The sequence below is a fragment of the Lissotriton vulgaris genome, chromosome 7, assembly GCF_964263255.1.
Source record: "Lissotriton vulgaris chromosome 7, aLisVul1.2, whole genome shotgun sequence".
Classification (NCBI taxonomy): Eukaryota; Metazoa; Chordata; class Amphibia; order Caudata; family Salamandridae; genus Lissotriton; species Lissotriton vulgaris.
The window spans coordinates 1,081,821,512-1,081,849,182 of NC_141695.1; the positions used below are offsets into that span (position 1 = coordinate 1,081,821,512).

Consider the following 27,671-nt stretch of genomic DNA (forward strand, 5'->3'; position numbering starts at 1 on the left):
ATCCTGGGGAGGTTTTCTGGGAGATTGCTCGCAGCCTTCTTTCACCAGACTCAAAGTCCTCCTACCGAGTGTCCATACAACAGTTCAAAGGGATTGAACCCTAGGGACTTTTGTGGTACCTCGCGGTAAGCAAACAGAAGGCATGGCAAGAGGATGCCCCACTTACGTCTCATCGGTTCCTCAAGACCCATGATCATGCCTTTAAGGGTCCGGTTGAACCTCTCAAACAGCCCATTACCTTGGGGGTGGTAAGGAGTGGTGAACTTATAGGTAACCCCACACTCCTCCAACAGAGACTTATTATAACTGGAAATGAAGTTTGTACCTCGGTCAGACACCACCTCTCTGGGGAACCCCACACAAGAGAAAATCCCCATCAGTGCACGTCCCACCACGGGGGCCGTCACTGTCCTGAGCGGGATGGCTTCCAGATACCGGGTAGCATGGTTCAACAAGACCAGGATGAAAACAAGTTACTTACCTGTAACTTTAGTTCTCCAGTATTGGAAGCTTTCATAGATTCACATGCCTGAATCATTCCCCGTTGTCGAGACGGGAGTCTCCGATATATAAAAAAGCAATGCTTAGTAGTATAGCAAACTGAAAAGAGGCCTAGGCCCATTTCCCTTTTGCAACCCATAGCCTTTGTTATTTAAAAAAGGCCCAAACTTTTCCCTGAACCAATCAGAGCTCCTCACCCTCTAGAACACTCCTGAGAGAACCTTCTGCCCCTCAGATTTACGCGCACTTGTGCATCATGAACACTTGTGGTGCTAAATCCAAGGTGAGCCTCTCACGGGAGGAGGGTGGGTGCATGTGAATCTATGAAAGCTTGCAATAATGGAGAACTAAAGTTACAGGTAAGTAACTTGTTTCCTTACTCCAGTATTGGAACTTTCATAGATTCACATGCCTGAATGAGAATAGCAAGCAGTGAGATTACAAAGCACATTTCTCTGATACATTTCATACTCATGTAATACAACTTGAAAAACCAAGCATAACATATAAAATGTGACTTTGCAAAACAAAAGAAATTACGGATGGAGGGATGGAAAGAAGGCTCACCGTTACTGGATGATATTCTGCAGTACAGCCTCTCCCACCGCCACATCCGACTCTGCGGCTGCCTCCAAGCAGTAGTGCCTGGTGAAGGTGTGCGTAGATGCCCAGGTCGCTGTTTTGCAGATATCCTCGATTGGCACTCCTCCAAGTAGTGCAGTGGATGTGGTCACTGCCCTCGTGGAATGAGCACGAACTTGTGCATTTAGAGGTTTTCCAGCAGCTTGAAGACAGTAGACAATTGCACTGGAAATCCATCTGGCAATTCCCCTCTTTGATAAAGGGAAATATTTCCTGGGCGCGCTGAAAGCGACGAAGAGCTGAGAAGATTTGCGAAAGCTCTTAGTTTCCTTCAAGTAGAACTTCATACATCTTTGAACGTCTAGTGAGTGTAACACTCTTTCCGCCGCTGTTGACGGATGAGGAAAGAAACGTTTTAACACCAACGGCTCATTCAGATGAAAATCAGTTGGCACCTTAGGAATGAATTTTGGATTAGTCCTAAGAATCATTCTATCTTCCTGAAACTGTAAGAAAGGCTCCTGAATAGTGATGGCTGTAAAGTGTCACTTGGTGTCTGAAGAGCAGGTGGTCCCCAATGCATTCTTCCCATTTGTTGGGCAGCACTGACATTAAGGAAAAATGTTTTCCTGCATTATCCAGTCTTCTGCCCTCTCTGTCTGGATGTGTCGTGATTGGAGCAGACGGGTTTCTGGACTTCTGCTGTGCCGCCTCAGTAATTACAGAATCCGGCTTGGGATGACCCAAAAGACAAGCTGGTGCATCTGTAGGTGCCTTATATTTTTTGTCTAGTCTGGCCAGAACCGGTGTCACCGTAGATGGCGTCTCCATGACCTTCAATCCTTCCTCTGAAATATGACTCACGATAGGCAAGGATCGCACAGATTTGCGATACGAATCCTTGAAGTCGTATAAAAAACATTCCGCTTTATCCTCAGTCATGGTGAAAGCAAACCTCTTAGTGGCTCTTTCCGTTAAATTATGAAAACCACCAATGTCCTCCGGTGGAGAATCTACTGGCTTTGGCGTAGGAGTTGAAGGTGAGGGGATGAGATAGTCATTCCACTCTGCACTTGGCTCCACAATCTCTCCATCCTCGTGGTCATCATCCGAGGTATTGTGTTGCGACGTTGGTGGTGGAGACCTAGCAGTTGGCTCCGGCAAAATTTCTCTCCTACTCACTGGCGTCCCTGGTACAGACCGTGGACGCGGAGTACCCTCTGGATTTTCCTGAGTGGTTGGAGCCGTTGGATATCTTCTTCTATAATCCTCCAACATACCCTGGAGGCCTTTCAACAAAGAAGATGGTACACTCGTCATCTCCTCACGCTGCTGTTGGTGATATTGGTGCTGTTCTTGGGGATGCTCTTGAAAACCCCCATATTCTTCCTCAGATGTGACCTCCTGGTACTTGACCTGTAATAGTGAAGGGCTACTCGCAAAACCATAAGGATCCTCGTCATCCCCTTCCTCCGAATCTTCCTCTTCCAACAGGTGAGATGGAACCAATGGACACACTTTGCTTGGCGATGTAACCTCTGGTGCTTTAGGCTTTTTCCAGGGTACCAAGATTTTCTCTGGTGTCTTTTCCGTCGTTGACGAGATCCCCGTCGCAGTCGTCGACCAAGTTATCGTCGTCGACGCCACCGTCGACGTTGCAGTTACCATCGACGCTGTCCTCGTCGACGCTCCGGCCGTCGTCGTTGTCCTCGTCGACGCTGCCATCGTCGACGCTGCCGTCGACGATGAAGACTCAGCAACGCTCGTCGAAGCCTTCGTCGCCGACAAAACCGTCTTCTCACCAGCTTTTACTTCTTTTCTCGTCGACGACGTCAATGGTTTTTTCGTCGACGATGACATCGTTTTCGCCGACGGTCCCCTCGACAGCACTGAAACACTTCCTTTCTCCTCAGAAGGCGCAGAGGAAGTTCTCTTGATGGTAATCTTTACTCCATGAGGCGATTTTGGAGGTCCTGAGGCGGACTTCTGCTTTACCTCAGAAGCAGAACCCTTCTTCCCCTTAGCTTTACCTGAAGGGGATTTTGAGGGACTGCGCCCGGAAGACCCTGGAGTGGTCTTTTTTGGGGCCTTCTCAGGTCTTTCTCCTGGGGAATGTGTCTCTTTTGAGATCTCTTAGACAATACAGACTCCTCCTCATTCTCACTTGAGAGGATTTCTTTCCTTGCTTTGACCTTCTGGAGCCAAATCAGCAGCCTTCCCTCACGATCCCTCAAGGTCCTATTTGAAAAGGTTTGACATACCTTAGAATCTGCTGCCTTATGGTCTGGATATAGGCAGTATATGCAATCTTTGTGAGGGTCATCTGTATAAAGTCTCTTCTTACAGCAGGTGGAACAAGCTCAAAATAATCCCTTTTTCTCCTTCTCAGACATGGTAGATGAATAAGGAATTCCAATAAGAAGAAATTAGAAGATGAGAGACCTCAAATCTCAGTCAAAATACTGTAAAAGTAAAGAGTTTGAGCAAGCTCAAAGGAGACTCCCTAGCACAACGTGCGGTAGAAAATCTGAGGGGCAGAAGGTTCTCTCAGGAATGTTCCAGAGGGTGAGGAGCTCTGATTGGTTCAGGGAAAAGTTTGGGCTTTTTTACATAACAAAGGCTATGGGTTGCAAAAGGGAAATGGGCCTAGGCCTCTTTTCAGTTTGCTATACTACTAAGCAATGCTATTTTATATATCGGAGACTCCCGTCTCGACAACGGGGAATGATTCAGGCATGTGCATCTATGAAAGTTCCAATACTGGAGTAAAAACCTGTTGCCCATGGCTGTCTTGGGGTCCAGTGGCCCCACAATGTCAATGCCCACCCGTTCAAAGGGGGTACTGACTACAGGGAAAGTTTGAGAGGAGCCTTGTGCTTCCTTCCACTTTACCCACTTGCCTGGCAAGTTTGCAAGTTCTACAATGAGTATCTGAACTCTTCCGCATCTGGGGCCAATAAAAGTGGATGACAAGCCTTTCAAAGGTATTGCTCTGCCCCGGAGGTCCAGCTAAAGGTACGTCATGAGCCAACCCAGTAGGAAGACTCTGTAGCGCTGGGGTACCACCAGCACACGGGCTGACCCAGGCTTAGCAACCTTAGGCTCGCTATACAGGAGGTTGTTCTCCCAGTACTCCCGGTAGATCTAATGTGATCCTGGCTGATCACCTGCTGCCTGGTTTGTGGCCTGATGCAGCAAACCCTCAAGAAAAGGGCACTTCTTCTGCCCTGCACAAAATTCCTCCCTGGAGGGCCCCCCTTCATGCTGCCAATGGGTCAGCTCAGGTGGGTTTCCAGTTCAGAAACTTGCTTCCCTGTAGGTTCCAGGGCATCCACCTCAAGGTCTGCCTTCCTCCTGGACCGTGGGAACAATGGGGGCTGGTTTCCCACTCCCCCTACCTCTTCTGTTTAAGGCAGGTTCCTAGGCCATACTTCCAGGCTTCAGGACCTATTGAACACCCTTGGCTGCAATAGACCGGGTGGTCACACACGCCCACTCAGGCAGACCCAATATCTCTAAATGAGCCTTCTTCTCCACCTTAGCCCAAGGGGAGCTTTCCAAATCATTGGCTAACAAACAATCAACAGGCATGGCTGGCCTCACAGCTACTTGAAGAGTACCAGAGACCCCCCCCCACTCAAAGGGAACCTGAGCCACCTTGCAATGGCTTTCTGTGTTGTCAGTGGCAACAAATGGGAAGAATGCATTGGGGACCACCTGCTCTTCAGACACCAAGTGACACTTGACAGCTATCACACTGGCTCCGGTGTCTCTACGAGCCTCCACTCTATGGCCATTGATGGTCACCCACTGCCTGTACTTTTTAGTGTTATCAGGCAGCTGAGTTTTTGGGACCATCTCAAAGTCTCCTAATGAGACAAGGGACATTAAGTTAGTTCTGTGAATTGGGCCCTAGTAGTGAACACCAATTACTGTATATGAATCACAAATGCAGGTCCAAATCCTCACCGCTGACCACCAATGTTAGAACTGGGGGTCTCTAGTTGGCAATGGTATACACCTTTGCCCAAATAGGGACCCTTGCTTCTAAGTCAGGATAAGGGGATTACACTCCTAGATAACCCCTGATCACCCCCTTGGTAGCTTGGCACGAGCAGACGGGCTTATCCCAGAGGCAATGTGTTAAGCATTTGTGAATATACACAGTAATATAGTGAAAACACTGCAGATGGACACCACACAGGTTTTATAAAAAATAAGTATTCTTTGCATAGACTTAACACAAGACCACAAACGACAAAAATCCACAATACGTTCTTAATTTTGACTTAAAGATGGTAGAAGTTACTTAGTTCAAGTTGGTGATAAATGCGAGACAGTTCTCACAAATGTACCTGGATGCGTAACGCAAAACAAAGAAAAGGCCAGTATTCGTGCCTTTTTGTGACGATCACCATTCAGTGCCCTGTTTCTGGCCCTTATCATGGTGGGGCTCGAGTTCCAATTTGATTACACATAGGAATGACAACTCCAGGAATTATTGAATCCAACTACATAGTGAGATAATCATCCAACATAAATATTTGCCCTGACGAAGTTCTTTCAAGAACGAAACGCGTTGGCTGTTGTTTTATATTCATGCACTTGGATTTATATGATTAAAACCTTTTTTTCTACGAAGGAACTGATTGAGCTTCATTATTAACCTTTGAACACTTTGGTAGTGCAGCACTCCATCATCTTTGGAATTTTGTTTCCCGGTCACGGGTTGTACCCCTCAACGGTCGGTACAGGAGTCGTGGATGCACACCACATGAATACTAATAGTTGAAGCCACTTTGGGAAATAATCAGGGGTTGTGCGGCACTTGGAGTCTACCGTTGGCCTTCTGCATTCAGCACAACTAGGTATGAAAGCCCCTTTGTCTCAATACACAAGGTGGAAGGACAACCGAACCTCCGACCTTGGTCTTGAATGCGGCTGGCACCCCCTGAGTGAGATACCATACCAGACTCCGACGACTACCACACCACAAACTGCACTAATGAAAGTCCAACGTGTCCACACCCCACACACACTTGTCCCTGCTCGAGGTACACCTACATGGGATGCCCTTGACACATTGGAAAAAAACAATCCATACGTCCAAACTTTGCACACACATACGACTCATTGCCCAGAGCTGTGGCATATCATTCACAGAACTGCCGCCGGTCTGAGGATTGCCGGTGCCATGAGACCAACAAACGCAATGGCAGGCAATCCCGGGCACATGCACAACCCCCGTCACGTGGAACTGTATCGTGCACAAATGCAGCTTCTGTTGGGATCACTGCCAATGACAATGTTGCGAATCAGAAACCGTCTGAATTTCGACCTTGCGTACGTCACATGTGTCCAGCCCTGGGTCCACTGTTGATCATGCACATTCGAGTGGCCAATGGATGTCCGCCTATCCAACACAACGGTAGCTGAACTGGATTATGACTTGTGTGTGCGCTCCTTGTTGGCCCACGAACGGGAGTGCAACCGGGATACCTGTGCATGGGATGCCTTGATATGTGGCGTATGTGCTGGCAGTAGTGGATGGGAGATTGCACAAGTCATTGTGTGCAGTGACCACATCGAGGAGCTCCCCTATTGGGCTGTGTTGCGGATTGGTGAAACTGCGTGAACGGACCACATCCGTCCGGACCAGTTAATGGATTGGCTCTCCCTTGTGTTTGTTGAACTTGAGAACGACATACTTCTGGAACTGATGGTCCATAAAGCTGCGCTCACATTCATGGACGAGTAACTACGTTCCTGCAGCCACAACTGATTGACACCCAGAGCACAGGTCCCCACACCTTGTTCCATCTTGGAGGAATGGTCACATATCCCAGAACAACAGTGGACATGTCTGCATTCGCCCGGACTCAGAATGCATGTGCGTGCACCTACGCGTGTTGGTACACACCTGTGAAAGGTGATGCAGTCCCATGGACGAAGCTGCACAGCGTAGTTTGGAAACTTTCCTAAATCTGACATACTGCTGGAGAGAGACTACACACATGGCAATGTAGCATGACATGTGACCTTGTTGGAACCTTTCACCTACTCACTCTCAGCAGAGCACACAGTCGGCGCAGTCCGGTGGTACAGCACTATGCAGATCCCATGGGCTGTGAGTCGTGTCCCCTGACACAGGGCAATCAGCAGGCGCCAAACATCACATGACTTGCCCAGCAAGAGGGGTGCTGAGCGCATTGCCATCCATAATTATTTGTGTTCATTTTTGCATCCCCATTTCTTGCACCGCGACATGTTCCCATGCTGCGTGTAAGTGTTTTAAGCATTTGTCTGCATGTTGTGGCCCTTGCCTTGCCCGTACTGACACGCACATGCTAATAAAGACTACGCAACTTCACCAGTGTACAACTGTGATGAGTGTTGATTAGTATGACAAATTGTGCGCCTCAATGAGCATTATCCGTACACAGGGACGGACAGACTGCCGCATGTACATTGGGGGTGAGTCCCTATTGGTAGCTCCACCTCTGTGAGCCAGACATTTTGGTTGGGATAGTTGTAGGTAGACCTGTGCTCTTACGTGTCTACAGCAATGTGAGTATGGTGTCCAACCTCTTGCCATGTGGATCAATGTGATCCATCAAAACAGGCTATGTCCACACAGATGTGTGTTTGTCGCAATAGACTGCGATGTATGTTAATCTAATTTTGCGATGTTTATCACACGTTCTTGAGAATATCCCCCAAAGTGGTTTGTTAGCAGCATACTAAAAATAACATGTGCCAAAATACAATTCTATTTGTGGTGTGGCCTGTGCAGCTCCTCTGGCGTTTGTAATAAAACTAAAAAAGGTAACCCACGTCACCACTATTGGTACAGATCGTTCTCCTTTAGAGGAAGCACAGAGAAACCACATTTAACAAAGCACTGGCAAATAGCCACAGAGAGAGAGATAGCTCGCTGGGTTGGCAAAACACAGCAAAGAAGCGAAATACTGCAGGGACAACTCAGTTCCTCATCCTCCCGAGAATAGAAAGAAATATTGGTTTGTCAGCCTCATACTGAATATATAGCATGTGCCAAAATACAATTGCATTTGTGGTGTGGGCTGTACAGCTCCTCTGGGCTTTATAATGGAGCTAAGAAAGGTAACACCCGGTACCACTTTTGGTACAAATCATTCCCGTTTAGAGGAAGCACAGAGAAAACACGTTTTACACAGCACTTCCAAATAGCCACAGAGAGAGATAGCTCAGTGGGTTGGCTAAATGCAGCAGAGATGCGAAATACTGCAGGGACAATTTAGTTCCTCATCCTCCCGAGACCAGAAAGAAATAGTGGTTTGTTAGCCACATACTAAAAATAACATGTGCCACAATACAATTCTATTTGTGGCGTGACCTGTACAGCTCCTCCGAACTTATTATGATGCATGCATAAGAACAAAAGCACATACTTAACAGCATGCAACACCTCCTTACCCTTGCCACTGACAGCAGGGTCCCTTCCCTGCTAGACCTTACATAAAAACCTCCCAGTGACTCTACAGCTGCTGCCCATTTGGTGAGGGTCTGCAGCTCACACCCCGTGAAGCTCTCAAAGGCACCCTCTGCTTTCCAGCACAACTGAAACAGAGGTAAGGCGGAAGACAATAACAATGAAACAATCAACACCATGCGCATCACAGAAATGCTCTCCAATGTGTTTGGAAACACTCAACACCATGCGCATCACAGAAATGCTCTCGAGTGTGTTATGAAACACTCAACACTATTCGTATCGCAAAAATGCTCTTGAGTGGGATCTTAAATAACAAAGAATAACATTAACACTACACTGGAAACACTCAAATGCTTATTATCACAATGATCAAGGCAGGAAGCGTCAATTAACAGGGAGAAGAGGCATAGCGGCGGGGGACAACAAAAGTGAGTAACAGTAGTGATGATGACGTTGGGGGCACAACAGACATGCATCAAACACTGCAATACAGAAGAAAAAGCAATCCATGAAGAAAAAAAGAGTTCCAAGACAAACACTTCATTCCACTAGCAGCATGTATACTGTAGTTTGGCTGTGCTGTATTAGCGTTCCAAAAGAAATAGAGGACAAACTATAAAGCGCTTTGGCTTGTAAAAATAAAGAAATTAAAACAGACACGTGAAGAAACCAATTAAAAGCAAAGAGGGTGGAGTAAATGGAGTTTAAACACATATACAGATTACTTGATGTCTCGGAGAGATAGCACATGCGCTGCCTAGGCGAGACCTAAAAATGCATACATATGCATGTTTAGCAAAAAAAAAAAAACCATGTACGTAGTACCTTCAAACATATATATATATATATATATATATATGTATATGTATATGTATATATATATATATATATATATATATATATATATATATATATATATATATATATATATATACATAAACAGGCAGCCTAGAAACCATCCAACAGGCTAATGTGTGAAAATTGCATTGGATTTTTTCAGTTGAAATAAAAAGAAATTTATATAGCATGTCTATCAAGAAGAACATGCATTCCTCTAGTGTTCCAACCTAGCCAGGCAATTAGCCCATAGGCTGCATAGATAAAAAGACAACATTAATAAATTGGTGCAGTACCTCCAAGACCTCCCTGGTCCCAACATGCACCCAGGTTGGAGGCAGGCATTAGGACAACAGATGGGGTCGTTGGGGCCTTGGGCAAGCAGATGGACCAAAGAGGGTTTGGGATGAGCTGGGTGCAGGCACACGGACAACTAAGAGATTGTGGGGGCTGGGTAAGCACTTGGACAATAGAGTGCGGGTAGGCAGGAGGGACTGGACAAGAAGCATGGAAGGCAGAGAAGAACACGAGGGAGAAAGCTGAAAAACACTGATTCTTGTAGGCTGTTTAAACTAAAATAAAAAAGAGGCACCAAACAAAATGAGGAGTGGAAGGACGTAAGTAATGCATCAATGCTCCAGAGGAGGGAGGAACACACAAAGAGGAAGGAAGACTTCAGAAGCTGGCAATTAAGAAGTAAGCAAATGTAAGTGACAATGAAGCAAACCAATGGTAAGCAATGGGTAGCCTCTAAGCCCTCTATAAGGTAACAAAAGGTCTCAGAAGAGAAAGCATATGTGCTGTGTTAGGTAAGACATAAAGAAGGGATATTCTGACTGCATATGCCGCCAGGTCAGGAGTGGGCAGGAAGAGCAAATCACACTCAAAGTAAGTGTCCGATATCTTTTTTAACCTGTCTTTATGGACTTCTTTGGTTGTTCTTTGAAATGCTATATGAATCATGGTTGGTGTAACACAGTGAGGAAGGAGTGAGGATTCTCTTCCCGAGGTTGCAGAAGTTATCACATTTTGCAAAAACCTCAATGGAGTTTCTTTAAAGAGAGGAACAATTCTTCCAGCAAGAAAGTTCATAGAGCACTCAGAAAGGTTATCAACAATCAACAACTTACCATGATTGACTCTTGATGTGCAAGCCACTCAAAAGGGCTGCTGCAGCAGAAGGAGAGACTTCGGATGGCTTCTGTAGTAAGTGTGGCAGAGTGATTTTGCAAGGGAGGGAGTTAACCTCCTCCCTTGGACTCCTTGGGAAGATTAAGGAATTCCAAGGTCGCTTTTTAGAAGTCAGGGAAGATGGAAAGGCTGGTCTCTTAGTAAAAGAGGAGGGGCCTGCTTAGACTCTAGAATCAAACTGACATATCAGGAAAGAGAACAGGGATACTGAGAGGGCATGAATGATACAGTAGCCATTTGCCAAGTGTGGGAGGCAATGGAAGTTAGAAGCTTCAACCACCCTGGGCTATAAAATAAAGGGGAGAAGAAAGCAATTGTTGAGGAGACAGGAGGTTGGGTCCTGATGGAAGCTCTTTCTCTCTCTTAATTTTCGGACATGTCTTATTAAGGAAGAACGACTTAGAGGCAACGATATTAAAGCAGAACTTGGAACAGACATTGGAGATTGGGTCCTCTCTCTCTCCCTCTCTACTATTTTCAGGAATCGTAAATGAACCAATGTTATTGGTGGGAAATAACTATCTTGAACTGAAACCATAAATTATACTACCTCATTAGACTGTTGAGAAAGACAATGATTTAATATCCCCCTCTATTGTACTGAAGAAACTAAGGGAGAGAAAATCAAGCCCCGTCTAGTATGCATAACAACTTCAGAATTCTTACTTGAGCCAGAGGGTTGCCTTTTGATGCCCGAAGATGAAAAAACGTCTTCACAGCTGTCTGCAAAAGTGATGAAACTTGGAGAGGTCACCCAGGGGTTCGCCATCTGGAACAAGTATCTTCTTTGCCCTGCGTATTGAAAGGCCCTCTTCCAAGTCTTCTATAGTGTGATCTTCATTGTCATCATCAGTTTTTATACCTGAGTGATCATCCGCTTGTCCATCCTCCAATTCATGAGGTTCCTCTTCACTCTTACTTGAGACCACTTCCCCAGCAGCCATCCGCCCCAGCACTCCGTTGAATAAATTCACAAGCAAGAACAATCTATATGTATGAAAACTCATCGACAAACCTACATATGCAATCATCAATTATATTTTATATGAAAAAATTATTCTAGATAAATTTACATCGAATCGTCACACTTATATTTGGAGCTCACAATATTTAGGTTGGAATATTTCTCTAGGAGAATTTTGTTTCTTAAAATTTCAGTTGTCACCCTCTACTCCTGCTCGTGCATTTTCCAGGGTGTTATGCAGTAGTCTTCCTGCTGACAAACACCTAGTCTGGCAAGACCAGAGCACTAGATATTGACAGGGATGTCACCTTCTCCAGGGTCATCAACCGCTCCTTTGTGGTTATCCAGCAGTTGCGTATAATGTTGAGGTCTCTTAGAATGGTGATCCTTCAACAGGAAAGAACAATTGTTACTTACCTGTAAACAGGTGGTTCTCCAGTATTGGTGTCTTTCATAGATTCACATGCTTGAATATCCCCCGTCGTCGGAGTGGGAGTCCCACGGTAAATATAATAGCAATATTATAATATATATATATATATATATATATATATATATATATATATATATATATATATATATATATATATATATATATATATATATATATATATATATATATATATATATTTCGAAAGAGTTGCCTCATTAGGAAGGAGCCACTGTAGGTAGGTAATTGTCCTTTAATAATTCACGCAGGCTGCATGTCAAGTAGAGCAGGGGTGGTCTTTATTTTCTTATTTGCTATGGCCAGACGCGTTTCAAATCTGTTCGGATTTTTCTTCAGTGGCAGCAAAGAGTATCCAAGTTCAAACCGGCAAGCGCAGCTTTCAATGGAACATGACTTCCCTTTTGCAGGCGTGGTCTATGGTGAAGCATCTCGGTCTTCGTAGTTTGCGCCTCATTACAGCTTCAGTGAGTTCGATTTGAACAGGGTATTTCCCTTCTATTTTTATAGTCCCCAGTGGGTCAAGGCACATCCCATGTTCCAAACTTGCTGCAACTTCATGCCCACGTGTCAGAGGCTACCTTTCAACCGGTACGCCCGCTGGCATACCGCTGGAAACACCATTCTCGTGGCGGGGCTCCCTCCGCGACCGAGGCCGGCCGCTAAACATAATTCGAAAGAGTTGCCTCATTAGGAAGGAGCCACTGTAGGTAGGTAATTGTCCTTTAATAATTCACGCAGGCTGCATGTCAAGTAGAGCAGGGGTGGTCTTTATTTTCTTATTTGCTATGGCCAGACGCGTTTCAAATCTGTTCGGATTTTTCTTCAGTGGCAGCAAAGAGTATCCAAGTTCAAACCGGCAAGCGCAGCTTTCAATGGAACATGACTTCCCTTTTGCGGGCGTGGTCTATGGTGAAGCATCTCGGTCTTCAAATCGAACTCACTGAAGCTGTAATGAGGCGCAAACTACGAAGACCGAGATGCTTCACCATAGACCACGCCCGCAAAAGGGAAGTCATGTTCCATTGAAAGCTGCGCTTGCCGGTTTGAACTTGGATACTCTTTGCTGCCACTGAAGAAAAATCCGAACAGATTTGAAACGCGTCTGGCCATAGCAAATAAGAAAATAAAGACCACCCCTGCTCTACTTGACATGCAGCCTGCGTGAATTATTAAAGGACAATTACCTACCTACAGTGGCTCCTTCCTAATGAGGCAACTCTTTCGAATTATATATATATATATATATATATATATATATATATATATATATATATATATTTTTTTTTTTTTTTTTAAATGTTACTAATAACATTGGATGTAGTGAATTTGTAAACCTGCATCAATCACGAGGAGGGTCTTACCGCTATTAAGTGGTTTTTAGATCAGAAACCTGAACATTTTCGTAGTCACAGCACCATGATTTTGTCTATGATTAGATTCTGCTTATATAATAACAACTTCTTATTTGATGGGACTATGTACAACCAAAAGAGGGGTACTTCCATGGGCTTGTGCTTCTCCCCCAGCTACGCAAACTTGTTCGTGGGCTGGTGGGAGAAGCATGAGGCATGGAAAGATGCCAACAATGAATGGACCGAAAAGATCCTTATGTGGACCAGATACATAGACGACCTGTTCCTAATTTGGCACGGTGATCGTCTATCCGCGGAAAAGTATATTGCCATCTTAAATACCAACACTCTCAACCTGAAGTTTACTAGCACTATTAGTACCAGTAGTATCAATTACTTAGATCTGGAAATATTTGTGCACAATAACATCTTACAAACCCGCTTGTACAGAAAACCCACGGCGGGTAATGCAGTACTGCATACTAGCTCATACCACCCCAAGAGTCTGGTAAAAAATGTGCCATATGGCGAGTTTCTCCGTCTAAAGAGAAATTGTTCTTTAGAACGAGATTACATGCAGGCGACGATTGAGGCACAAGAGAGGTTTGAGAGAAGGGGGTATAATAAAAACATCTTGAAACAGGCCAGTGTGAAAGCCTCTGGTATCAACAGGAGGGACCTCCTAACACCTAAACCAAAAACAGAGGCACCATAACTGAATTCAACACCAAGTCAGGAGAAATAGTAAACATTTTCAAAAAACACTGGCATATACTTACCGCTGACAAGATCCTCAAAAAGAATCTGCTGCAGAGACCACTAATTACATACAAAAGATGTCCATCTCTGGCAGATCATCTGGTCCACAGTCATTTTAAAACAATGACCCAACCCATCAAATTATCTAAGTCAACTGGCTTTTTTCCTTGTCTTAAATGTAAGGCATGCAGATTCAGCAGTAAAATGTCAGAGTACCCAAATCGCACAGGTGATAAGAAACCCAACATAAAAATCAAACAGTTGCTTAATTGCAACTCAGAATACACCATCTACTGTCTCACCTGCCCCTGCAAGCTGCGATACATTGGCAGCACTATAAAACCTGCAAAACTAAGAATCCTAGAACATATGCGGGCAATTACGAATAGGGACAAAGCATACCCTGTTGCCCGCCATTTCGCCGAATACCATCAAAGTAACTAGGAGAAACTTAGTTTTTATTGTATTGATCAGGCGCCTAAATTAGAGCGGGGTGGAGACAGAGACTAGTCCCTACGCATCCTTGAGTCAAAGCATATCATCAGTCTGAAAACCATGACTCCGTGGGGACTAAACAATAATGAAGAACTTTGGGTTCACCTATGAACTATGCACAGAGACTGACATATGGAAGAATAGGACGAATATGATTTAAGATCATCTCAAAGCAATAAGTCCAATTTTCTATTGATCTGCATGTCATTACAAAAAGTGTTTGTACTGCAAGTGTAATTGCCCATTCAGGGCTCAATAACCAACACCACGCAAAAAAGGAAATAATTTTTCCTAACAATTCTGCACTCTATTGGTCAAATGTCCAGAAGAGACACTGTAAATACAATCTTCATATGAATTTTTTGAGGAATCAGAATTGTTTGCTTAAATTAACTTTATTGTGTTTAAGAATCGTGAAATAATTGAATTACGTTACATGTTTTTAATGAGCACTATGCACTTTACCTTTAGTCACCATTTACTAGCCTTGTATTCTCATGCAATTTGCACATTACAAGATGGCTTCCATCTTTTTGTATGCCGGTAGCCCTTTCTTTATTTTCATGACAATGTTCAACTGGCTAATGGCTTAAAATGGCGACATGTATTCTGCACTAACGTAACACTGACGAAGCCTGCAAAGGCGAAACCCGTCTGTAGGGGTGAGGGGGGTTTGGTGTCAATAAATCTTTAATTTGGATACCAGCCATTCTTTCCGAACTCGTAATTGTAAGTAGGAACGTGCAGCAATATATATATATATATATATATGTATATATATATATATATATATATATATATATATATATATATATATATATATATATATATATATATATATATATATATATATATAGATAGATAGATAGATAGATAGATATATATATGTAACAACATCAAACCTGAGATATGTAATAGAAAAAGGCATAACAAGCCTGCACATATTTCTACATAGGAATGCATGGAAAAGGAAAAAACCATTTGCAGTCTATCATTGTCATTATGTTGGTCCAAACCACAGCCAATCAGGCGCCAGCAACCCTCTAGAACCTTCTCCTCAGAGCTCAGCACCTCAGATTTTCGTAGCACAAGAGTGACCACAGAGTCTATGAGGAGAAAAGAGCCTCTGAGGGGAGGAGGGTGGGTCGCATGTGAATCTATGAAAGACACCAATACTGGAGAACCACCTGTTTACACGTAAGTAACATTTGTTCTTCTCCAGTGTTAGGGTGTCTTTCATAGATTCACATGCTTGAATATAGAATAGAAAGCAGTAATATCCGAAGAAAACTTCCCAGCATGATACACATGCATAGACTTATAAGACCAAATATGTCTTTAATCATGCAAGACGTACAGTAACAAGGTAAACCATAATGGAGGAGGGAAGACAGAGGCTTACCTTATTGAAAAAGATAGCGAAGGAAGTCTAGCCTGTCCCACTGCAGTGTCTGCTTTGTTAATGGCACACAGGCAGTAGTATTTCATAAACGTGTGCCTGCTTGACCACATGGCTGTTCTGTAGATCTGATGCAGCGGCACACCGGCAAACAGGGCAGTTGAAGACGATATCGCCCTGGTAGAATGGGTCCTCACTGAAGACTGTAGAGGCTTGCCTGCCTGTCGATGGCAGAAAGCAATGGCAGAGGAAACCCCACGAGCAATAGTAAGTTTGGGAACTGGACGCCCTTAGTGGAAACGTCCATAAGCTATGACGATGGCAAATGTCAGCAGCTGCATAAACCCATCTAGGTATGGTGCGTTTAGACTCTGCTTGTCCTTGCCGTATATATCCATAGGCAATAAACAGTCGATCGGATTTGAGAATGACAGAGGTCCTTTGCCAATAGAATTTTAAAACATCTTCTGATGCCAAGGGTAAGTAATGCCCTCTCCGCAGGGGATTGCGGATTAGGAAAAAACTGCTTTAAGATAACTAGTTCATTCAGGTGGAAATCTGAAGGCACCTTAGGCATAAACCTTGGGTTTGTACGTAGCACCACAGAATTGGACGTGAATTGTAAGAAAGGTGAATTGACAGTGAGAGCTAGAACATCACAGACTCTTCTAGATGAAGTTAATGCTGCAAAGAGAAAAAACGTTGCATGTTAGGAAATTGAAATACATTCTGAAAATTGGCTCAAATGGGTGACGCATGAGCTGCGCTAATACTACATTAAAATGCCATGATGGAAGCGGACGACGTACAGACGAAACATTCTGAGTAGTTCCTTAAAGAACTGTTGTATTCTTGAAGAATAAAGTGAGATGGACCCATCCTGACGTTACCTTGAAATGGCTGCCAAAAAGACATTCAACCTTGTATGAGATAAGCCTGATCTTGCCAGGTGCAAGAAAAAAGGTAATATCTGGTCCGGCGTTGCATTAAATGGGTGAACCCCAGCAGATTAACACCAAATGCAGATTTTTTATTTTTTATTTTTAAAGACTTAGGGCTAGATATAGGTAATTCCCATTTACAGACTATTAAATACCGAATTTTACTGATTCGGTATTTAAGAGTCTGTGGGAAGGGGGCAGATTTAGGTAATTTTAAAATCTGAATGACCGAATCTGTAAAATTCGGTATTTACCAATTCGGTAACATTTTGAAGCCCATTGGAATCAATGGGAAATACCGATTCTGTATTTAAGAATCGGTAAATACCGAATCCTGCAAGGGTGCAGGGGATGTCACTTTGAAACCCTCTAGCACCCCAAGTACAGGCTTGTGTGCAATGTGGCACACATACATGCCCTAAGGGCATGTCTGTGTGTCACATTGCACAGGTGTGCATGCACAGATGTGCATGCACACCTGAATTCGGTACTTTACCACACAATAGGATTGTGTGGTAAAATACCGACTCTTAAGGGCCTGTGGCACTGTAAACTGTGCCACCTACATTTGTAATTACAGATTCGGTATATTTACCGAATCGGTAATTTTACCGAATCAGTAAATATACCGATTCTGTATTTTTCAGCCCCCTACATCTGAAAACCCTAATACCCGTCGGAAACGGCTGAAATCGGCCGTTACCGACCGGTATTAGGGCTCCTACATCTGGCCCTATGTCTTTATTTTAGTAGGTGGTCTCGTGTAAGCCAGTACCTCCTTACAATCCGCCAAGATAGTCAGATGAGCTAATTCAAGGAGCTTAGGAGCCAAGCTGCTAATTTTAGAGAAGCCGGATTGGATGGCAAATTTGACCATTCTGAATGGAGAGGAGACTTGGTATTGGTCGAAACTGTATTGGATGGTACTCTGAGAGGACAAGAAGTTAGGTGAACCAGTATTGGGGAGGCCACCTGTGGGCGATGAGAATCAAACGACACAGCTCTTTCATCATCATCCGGAGAACTCTCGGAACCAACGACATCGGAGGAAAAGGCGTAAGCATATATTTGAGACCAGTTTATCGAAAAACGCCTTCCCCTGCGAGTCCTTGTGGGGATGCCAGCTTGCAAAGAAACAGGCATTTGCTGTTCTTCTTTGTCGCAAAGAGGTCTAGATCGGGATGACCCCACAGCTGGAAGATTCGATCCACCGTTGGCTGATGCAGTTCCTATTCGTGGTTGGACACCTGTTGACCTGCTGAGGGTGTCCGCCAGCACATTTGCAACTCCCGGCACATAAACAGCCAAGAGTTTGATCCTGTGCCATATTGCCCAAGCCCATATCTCTTGGGCTTTCTGAGATAGAAGAACCAACCTCGTTCTTCCTTGTTTGTTTAAGTAATGCATACTTGAAGTATTGTCTGTGCAAACCAATACTGTGGCCTCTTGAATGATAACACGAAAGGATTTGAGGGCTAAAAAGATGGCACCTAGCTCTAGCAGATTGATGTGCCAAGCCTTTTGTTGAGGGTTCCATTCCCTGCTGACCTTCAGCCCTTGAAGATATGCTCCCCAACCCTCGAGGGATGAGTCTGTGGTGATTGTGTAATTTGGCGCTTTTTGAAGGAAAAAACGCACACCCCTTCTACAAATTTCTTTCTTGGACCCACCAAACAAAAAGGCCTCTTGCATCCGAGGATTGATTTGAATGAGATCTTCGAATGAACTGGAGACCTGGAACCAACGTAGAAGAACCACCAAGTGGCCCGTCGTTCGTGTGAGACAAACACCTTTGCTAGGTTTGTATTGATTGATGATCCGAGAAACGTTGATATCGGAGCTAGTACTAGTTGGGACTTGTCATGATTTATTGAAAATCGGGTCTTGAAACAGTGAATGATAAGTCTGGGTGTGCTGGACTGCTTGTAAATAAGAGCGAGCCCTTATTATACAGTTGTCTCAGTAATGATAAATGTATATGCCTTGCAGACGTAGATAGGCTGCCACTGGTGCCAGCATCTACGTAAAGACACGTGAAACGGACCTAAATTCAAGAGGTAGGACTTTAATTGAATAAGTTCTGTACCTATTGTAAAGCGTAGTCACTTCCTGTGCTTAAGAAGGATTGGCACATGAAAATAGACATCCTGGAGGTTGAGAGTAGCGATAAAGTCGTTCTGGCATAAGAACTTTAGGACTGTCTTGTGGGATCACATTTGTAAAGTTTGCGCAAAGATCAACATCATGCACTACTTCCCTCATTTGCTTGTTGATCAGGAACTGAGAGTAAACCCTAACGCTGTTGGAGATTCGGAACCACTCCGACGGTCCCTGATTGTATCCATATAGACACTGCGCAAAGGACACCCGTAGAAGAGAAAGTGGAGGTCCCTTTGGAGGTGTAGAAAGAGGGAAATTTGTCTAATTGGAATAAAAGTGAGATATTAGACCTCTGACGTTTTTGGAGGGAATAAAGGTGTGTTCCAGGTAATCCATTGTTTCTAGAAGAGTTGCCTCGGCTGTACGATGATTGTCTATGTAGGACCTGTTGGTACTGTGCCTATATGACTGCGTTTGATTTGAGTAACACAGTTGGTTCTGATTGCAGGAGCCAATACTGGATGGAACTCCCTTGAAACAAAGGACGTGGAGCTACTTTCTCGGCACCACAAAAAGGCTGCGATTCTATATCCCAAAGGTGCGGGCAGTATCTATGTCATTTAAGATGGTCTGCTGTGCCTCATCAACATGCTGGCCGGAAGGGATCCTCAATTAATAGAACAAGTGAAGTATTGAACTCAGAAACTCCTTGCGAAAGCCGTAGCATTGAAGCGAAATTGTCTTTGCCAGACTGCCCCTACAGCGAGCTGTGGAAAAACCTGTACACGCAATGTCCGCTTCACAGTGTATCATTTCTCCCTCCTGCAGGATCTTCAAAGCGTGAGGCTTGGAGGATTCTGAAATAAGTTCTAATGGTGCCAACATGTCAGAGCACATCTGGCGGCATACCTGCCCAACTGGCTTGCAAGATAATCGCTGTGCCGCCTGAGTAATGACTGAGTCAGGGTAGGCTGAATAGTGGGGAGCTTCACATTTCTTGTTGAGGCGTGGAAAACAAACCGCTGGCACAGAGTTTGGCCTCTGTATGAGTCTAACACCTTCTTGCTAAATACAGTCTATGATAGGAACTGAACGGACTTATTTCTGAAGTTACCCCAGGACGAGGGGAAAAGGGAAAACGATTCATAGCTCTCTTCATAAGGAGGGGAAAACCTCCAATATTCACCGGAGGTGAATGCAATAGAACTCTAGTTGTAAGAGAAGACGTAATCCCGCCATGGTACAGGCCGTGGCAGCCTTGCTGTCAGAAATACATATTTCTGATCTGAAGAAAAGACATGCTCATATGGCTATGTGATGTCCAAGAAGAATAATGGCGGGAGTAAAAAGCCATCACGCCATCACGTAGATGTAGCAGAAAGCTGCAGTCGGCGAGATAAATTGTCTACCGAAAAACATTGTGCATAAAAGTCAACAGTGTGTGAAACCAACTGTCAACGGGCTCAACCGTCGACGAATCCAACAGTTAACAGGGTCATCCATCAACGAAGCCAACTGGCGTCGAAGCTGAATGTTGACGAAGCTCACCGTCTATGGAGCTCACCGGCTACAGAGCTCACCGTCTACAGAGCTCACCGTCTACAGAGCTCACCGTCTACGGAGCTCACCGTCTATGGAGCCGACCGTCTACGGAGCCCACCGTCTACGGAGCCCTCCGTCTACGGAGCCCAACGTCTACAGAGCGCACCGTCTACAGAGCTCATCGTCTACAGAGCTCATCGTCTACAGAGCTCACCCTCTACAGAGCTCACCGTCTACAGAGCTCACTGTCTACGGAGCTCACCGTCTACGGAGCTCACCGTCTACGGAGCTCACCGTCGACGGAGCTCAGCGTCTACGGAGCTCACCGTCTACGGAGCCCACCGTCGACGGAGCTCACCGTCGACGAGCTCACCATCTACGGAGCTCACCCTTGACGAGCTCACCGTCTACGGAGCTCACTGTCGACGAGCCTACCGTCGACGAGCCTACCGTCGACGAGGCTACCGTCGACGAGGCCACTGTCGATGAGGCCACCGTCGACGAGGCCACCGTCGACGGGCCTACCGTCGATAAACCTACCGTCGACGAGGCCAACTGTCGAAGAAATTTACCATCGACAAAAAACTCCAAGTGGTCTACGAGCCTGTAGACGTCAAGAGGGCACTGTCATCATTGTCGTCGACGCATGCCTGGAGGCGTTGTCGTTGCAGAGCAACAGTGACGGCAGAGATTGTCGTCAGAGGGTACATAGACCGTATTGTCAACAAGCTGGCACATTTTCACGTAGAAAAGTGCGCAGAGTGAGTCCAGACGCCTGAGAGTAAATCTCGTGGGCGTAGATGTGGGAGGCAGACTCAAAGAAGGTCAGAGACCCCTTAATTGTGATGTTACTTCAGCTGGTGAAGTAAAGGAGAAGCATCACTTAAAATCTTAATGTGCAGGACAAACAAAAAAATCTTCCCACATCAGAAGGGGGTTACAGTCTAAGCACAAGAACAACCCATTCTCCCCTTACCATGTCAGAGACAAGCAGATTGTTGTCCATATACTCTTCATGAGGGTTCACAGGAAAAGGTCTCAGCTTCCCACAAGTGACACAGGGTCTGAAGGAAGACTTCATGTACGAAGACATTACAAAACTGTGATATTAAGAAGAAAAAATTGAAGAAAATGTGAAGAAAATTGAAGAAAACTGAGCAGAGCTCAGGGAGACTCCCTTCACATGACGTGCGGTAGACAATGTGAGGTGCTGAACTCTGAGGAGAAGGTTCTAGAGGGTTGCTGGCACCTGATTGGCTGTGGTTTGGACCAACATAATGACAATGATAGACTGCAAATGTTTTTTTCCTTTTCCATGCATTCCTATGTAGAAATATGTGCAGGCTTGTTATGCCTTTTTCTATTACATATCTCAGGTTTTATGTTGTTACATATATATATATATATATATATATATATATATATATATATATATATATATATATATATATATATATAGTATATTATTGCTATTTTATTCACTGTGGGACTCCCACTCCGACGACGGGGGATATTCAAGCATGTGAATCTATGAAAGACACCCTAATACTGGAGAAATGCAAATATTTGAGCTTTTCTCCTCTGAATAATCAATGGTAATGCACTTTTGTCCATGGCTTAGGATTTGACCACTAGCTTCCCTATAAACTCTATGCTGGGTTAAGATTAAGGGGTGACATTGGATCCCTCTCAAATGAATAATTGTGCTCAATAGGGGGATTTTTAATTTGGTTCACATAGTCAGGTAGTTTTTCTTGATCACTAAAATCATATGTATGATTAGGTGTCATGGTGATAAATGAATCTAATAGTTAGTCATTATAGGTCATATTTCTATTCTACAGATATTACTCTTCTAGATGTTAAGACTCAGGTTGATTGGCTTTCAACTGGAATAATACTTTGCATGCAGTATGGGTTTTAAGGCAGAAATTCTGTCTCCTTGGAGCATTTTGTTAAGTGCATGAAACTAATTTGATTTCATTGGCCAATTTTGAATCCTCTTAGGCTTCCTAATGTCTAGGATCTTCAGGTGTTAGACTGTAATTGCTTGGGTCTCCTGTTATACTCCTGGTTGGACATGTGCGCAGAGCTAGTCTATGGTCTCTCTCGTCGCTACAGGTCTGTGGGGTATGCAGTTTATGGCTAAATTCTTGGAAATTCCAGTGCCCTTTCTAAAGTTGGAGCTCCTAGGTAAAACCTTTTCATATGTATCTTTCTCCTAACACTACCTGGAAAACAAGGCTGATGGAGAACTGTGTTGTAGCTGATTGGATCTAAGATTGATTCACGATAAACTACGAAGTAACGGTTAACCTTTGGTCACCTTGTTCCCTCCAATGACTTCCGCTAGGCTTAGGCATGAGTTTTTAGGCCCATGTTATTTTTGGCAGACTTTTATCACTACTTTGGGAAAGAAAGATAGAAGGCTGGCCTATAATCACTCAGGTTCCCTGGAGTGTTACCTGAAAAGACAGGAATTAAGGATGATGCCTTCGTCTATTAGGTTTCCTATAAATGTCCCGCATGAGATTGAACTGTCCTATTTGCTCAGCTGGAGGATTAATCTTTGATCCAGTAGGCTTCCTTTTTGCTCTTGGTCTTGAGGTTGGAGCTAGCTTACTTTTTCATAGTTAGTAGAGTAATAGTGTGTTTACAATGTTCCGTATTACGCCCCTGTGTTCTTGGTGCGAAGATTGAACAAGCTTACTTCTGCAGTGGTGGATAAATCCTTGAGCCAGGGGGTTCCATCTCCTGCCTTTGCTAGGCTTGGTCTTGAGGTTTGAACAAGCTAGCTTTTTTCATAATTGTAAGAAATTGAAGTATTAGTTGTGTTGAAAGTAACCACATCAATTAATAATCACATTCCTTGTCCTTAACTTAAAGGCAATGTGTAATGTATTTATGCAGTAGCAAAACAGATAAAGTCAAAACAAAACATGAGAAAAATCCCACACAAATTTAGCAAAATATAGAATATTTTAATAAATAAAACAACACCAAATCGACTAAAATCCTTTGGGGTAATTGGAGCTATATATTTTTAATGTTTAAATACAAAAATAGCGCTAAAAAGCATTAAGTGGCATTTACAGTCATCTGGTTGCACCTGACCAGTACCTATGCACAATTTAAGATCGACCACGACAGAGCACAGGTCGGATACAGAAACCAGATTTGTCCTGCTTGGAAGCTTTACCTTCGACTTAGTCTCTGAAAAGGAAATCAAAAACCATCAGTAAGAGAAAGCAGAAGGGCGTGGCCGAAGTGGGCTCCACAACATGTAATAGTAGCTGGATGAGGCCCAGGTGAGGCAACTGACTTAAGATCTGCTCTTACATCAACAACGCCCTTTCTAGGTCCGCAATAACTGAGTTTCAGATGCCTTGTACCTGGTTTGATAATAGCGGTACAAATGCCTATAAGGATCTTTTGTCGGTGCAGAAAAAACCACTGCGCTACGGGGGGAGGTAAGAGAGTGCTGTGTATAAAGCCGCAGTAGGACTTAAACACCTAAAAAAAAAGAGGTTTGGGAGGACCTACTCTAGGCAAGCATGGTGGGAAGCTGATGCTTTACTGGGAGGAAGTCAGAGGCGCTATCATATCTCTGCCTGTGGGAAAAGCTCCTGGGGCTAATGGAGTTCCTGGGGACTTCTTTAAGTCCTCTGTTGATCTCTGAAACCTTTTATTATGCTTTATATGAATGCCTCCATTAGATGTTCCCTTCCACAGCCATGGCTTTATTCAGTTATTGTACCTGTGTTCAAGCAGGGGAACAGGCCTATTTCCCTTATCTTGGTCGAGGTTAAAGTTGTAAGCAGGGTTTTACTTAAAAGCCGAGCTCTTTAGACAGAGAAAAGTAAAATAACGTCTAAAATGGGTTTCGCTCTGGACGGAGCACAATCTTAATCTCCATCTTGTCATCAAAAAATATACCCGGGCCACCAAGGAGTCCCTTCGTGGACTTCAGCTCTGCCTTTGATAAGGTCAACAGAGTGAAACTCTAGGCAGAGCCGAGTTCCATGGGGGTGGAACAAAATGTGGTTAATTTCCTCTTCACTGTGGGTTGATGGCATCAGTCCACTATGGAAGTAATGTAGAATGCACCAAGCACTTTACTCTTAGTAGGGGGTCCATCAGGGCTGCATCTTGGCCCACATCCTTTCTATTATGTTCAGCAACCGCATGGAGAATGCACTCCTTGAGCCAGGTGGGGATGTTCCTAGAGTCAGGAGCAGATTGCTCCAGGCTCTCCTCTATGCAGATGACACAGTTTTAATTGCCCGTACTGCTAGAAACTTGCAGCAGCTTTTAGATCTTTTTGTCGGTTTTATGGGTAGTCTGAATTTAATCACTAATTTTAAAAAGTCAATGTCAGGGTTTTGGATCCAAAAACACAACCGTGCCAACTTCTCTGTCTAAGGTCAGATCGTAAGCAAGATAGCAAATTGTACTAATTTTGGAATTTTAATAGATTCTAGGCTCTTTCGGCAACTCCTTATAAAGAACATTGAAAACCTTAAGAGGGTGTGTGCCGGAGTCAGTGACTTCTCTTCGTGCTTGGTCAAAAGCCCTTGAGAACTATGTTGGAGATCTATAAAGCCAAATGCATTCTCATCTCCACCTAGTGAGATCTGGGGTTATGCGAATTTAGACTCATTTGGGGTGGCAGAGAATATATTTTTCAGGGGTCTCTTGGAGGTTGGGCAATACAGCCCTACTGAGATATTGCATGAAGAGCTAGGAATGAGATACATTGCAGATTACATCCAACTGCAACCTCTTTTGCTGTGGTGTGCAGTTCGGTTAAAGGAAGAATTAACTCTTAATAGATCAGTCAGGTATGATTCCATGCAGTTGGATATGTCCAATATTCCATGGCTGTTATATGTTAAAGAGAATCTTAAAACACTCGGGAAACCAGAGCTATTCACAAACCCTCAGGGAATTGTTAAACAAGATGTTGTGTTGCTTGTTTAAGAGAGGAATTTCACCATAGAGAGGATAACCTCAGCTCTGGTTAAGCCAATATTTAAAAGCAATGCAATGGTAAAAACAGTTCCTGGGATTGAGCAACTGAAATGCCTTTTCACCAGCGTAGTTTGTAAACCAATTTTATTCTGGGTTTGTTTCATCAGTTTATCTGTTCCGAGTGTCTCTGGGTAAAGTATTCTGAAAAGCCCACATGTCCGTGTTTTTTATATAAATCTCTTTAGCATAAGCTCTTAAAACATAACATTTTGTTTTAATGTGTCAAGTTTCTTATGGAGGTTTATAATGCTGCACGATAGAGAATGATCTTGGGTATAGCTGACCTTTGATGCCTTTTATATTCAGACACTACGTCATTCTATTGTCTTGTTATGTATTAACATGTTGGACCTTTTATCACATGACACTAGTATGATTTTATTATAAAATCGAATAAAGAAAATACTGATTGATTGAATTGAATTTTGGCGATAAAACTCAAGATTGGGAAAAATTTGACTTTCATGCACAAAAAGCTAGCTAATTACCTTTGGTAACACATTATCTGGCAAAGACTGTATCTAGCCATAGAGTCCTTACCGGACTTTTTCCGTGAGCATTATACCTGCATGCCGGTAGGTGGCATCGTTCGGCTCTGTGTGGCATCATCCACGCCGGAAGAGACATGGGCAGTGCCTGTATAGGAGACACCCCAGGCTGCTGATGTTAGTTTCTTTTCATGACTTTCCACGCCAGGAGTGCAAAGCCACGAATAAAACAAACCACATATGTGAAATACTAGGGCCCTGAAACGAGAATAGCCTTGACCCTAGAAATCTGTTTGAAGAACAGGAAGGATGGGTGGGTCAGTAAAGAATCTGTGGCTAGATGGAGTCTCCACCAAATAACGCGTTAACAAAGACTTCTAGCTGTAGCTTCCTTACCTTTTTAGACAAGCCACCCAAGCAATACCTCCATGGAGGAGGGGCTGCAAAACAATTTCACACTAAAAGGTCTTTCAGGACCGAACAGGCAAAGTGCCCATCACTACGGACCTGACTGTCCAGGCAGTAGTGTTTGGTTAATGTGTGTAGAGATGCATGTGGTTGCAGCCTTAGTTTTGATGGAATGAGCATGCAAAACCTCAGAGGGTTGCTTCTTGGCACTTATTTCTTTCAGGTGAAATAATCCAGTTTGCTACTAATCATAACTAGCTGTTCAACTCAATGGATAGCATACAGATGTTATGTAAAGTGCATGAAAGACACACCAAATACAGCATAATGATGCTTCCACATGTTACAATTGCTCTTTCAGAAAGTAAAAATATGTAGGTTATTAGTGATCTAAAAGCTTTTCCACAAAAATGAATGAACTTTAAAGGCACAAAAAAAGAAAACTATTACAAAGTACTTACTTTCCATACTTAGAGTCCCCCAGTAACAGCTCTGGTGCTCTATACCATCGTGTGGCAACATAATCGGTATATATATCTCCATTTGTTGTTAATGTCCGAGCAAAGCCAAAATCGCATACCTTAATAATTCCAGACTGAGTAATTAAAATATTCTCAGGTTTAATATCACGATGCATAATCTGTAAAACAAAATTGAGTTTATAACCCAAATTACATGAATTAGACACAAAAATCAATCTCTTTTTTCTTCCCAGTTATTAAATATTATATGCTTAAACAGCACTTAATATCAAGGGGTAGTTTGTTTCTCATAGTTTGTTCCCCAATGTAAGGAGTAAATAAAGTGATTTAGGGCCCGATGTAGGTAAATCTCATTTACAGACTCTAGAATACCGAATTTTACCGATTCGGTATTCTAGATTCGGTAAATGAGATGTAGGTAATAATTCGGTAATTTTTACCGAATCGTTATGATTCGGTAATTACCGAATCGGTAAATACAGATTCGGTAAAATTACCGAATTGTCAAGGGGGACAGGGTGTCACTTTGACACCCTGTTGCACCCCTGATTTTGGCTTGTGTGCCATGTGGCACACATACATGCCCTAAGGGCATGTATGTGTGTCACATGGCACAGGTGTGCTTGCACAGATGTGCATGTACACAGGAATTCGTTATTTACCATGAAATAGTA

At 43.7% G+C, this 27,671-nt stretch overlaps 1 protein-coding gene across 1 annotated transcript in view; it reads right to left on the reverse strand.

Moving 5' to 3' along the window:
- Positions 1-27,671, reverse strand: part of LOC147702949 (uncharacterized) — a 4,293,369-nt gene that overhangs the window by 3,659,114 nt on the left and 606,584 nt on the right. The window contains exon 5 of the mRNA XM_086929459.1: positions 26,977-27,155. Within this exon, the coding sequence (XP_086785585.1) occupies positions 26,977-27,155 (179 nt within the window). The remainder of the gene's footprint in view (positions 1-26,976; positions 27,156-27,671) is intronic.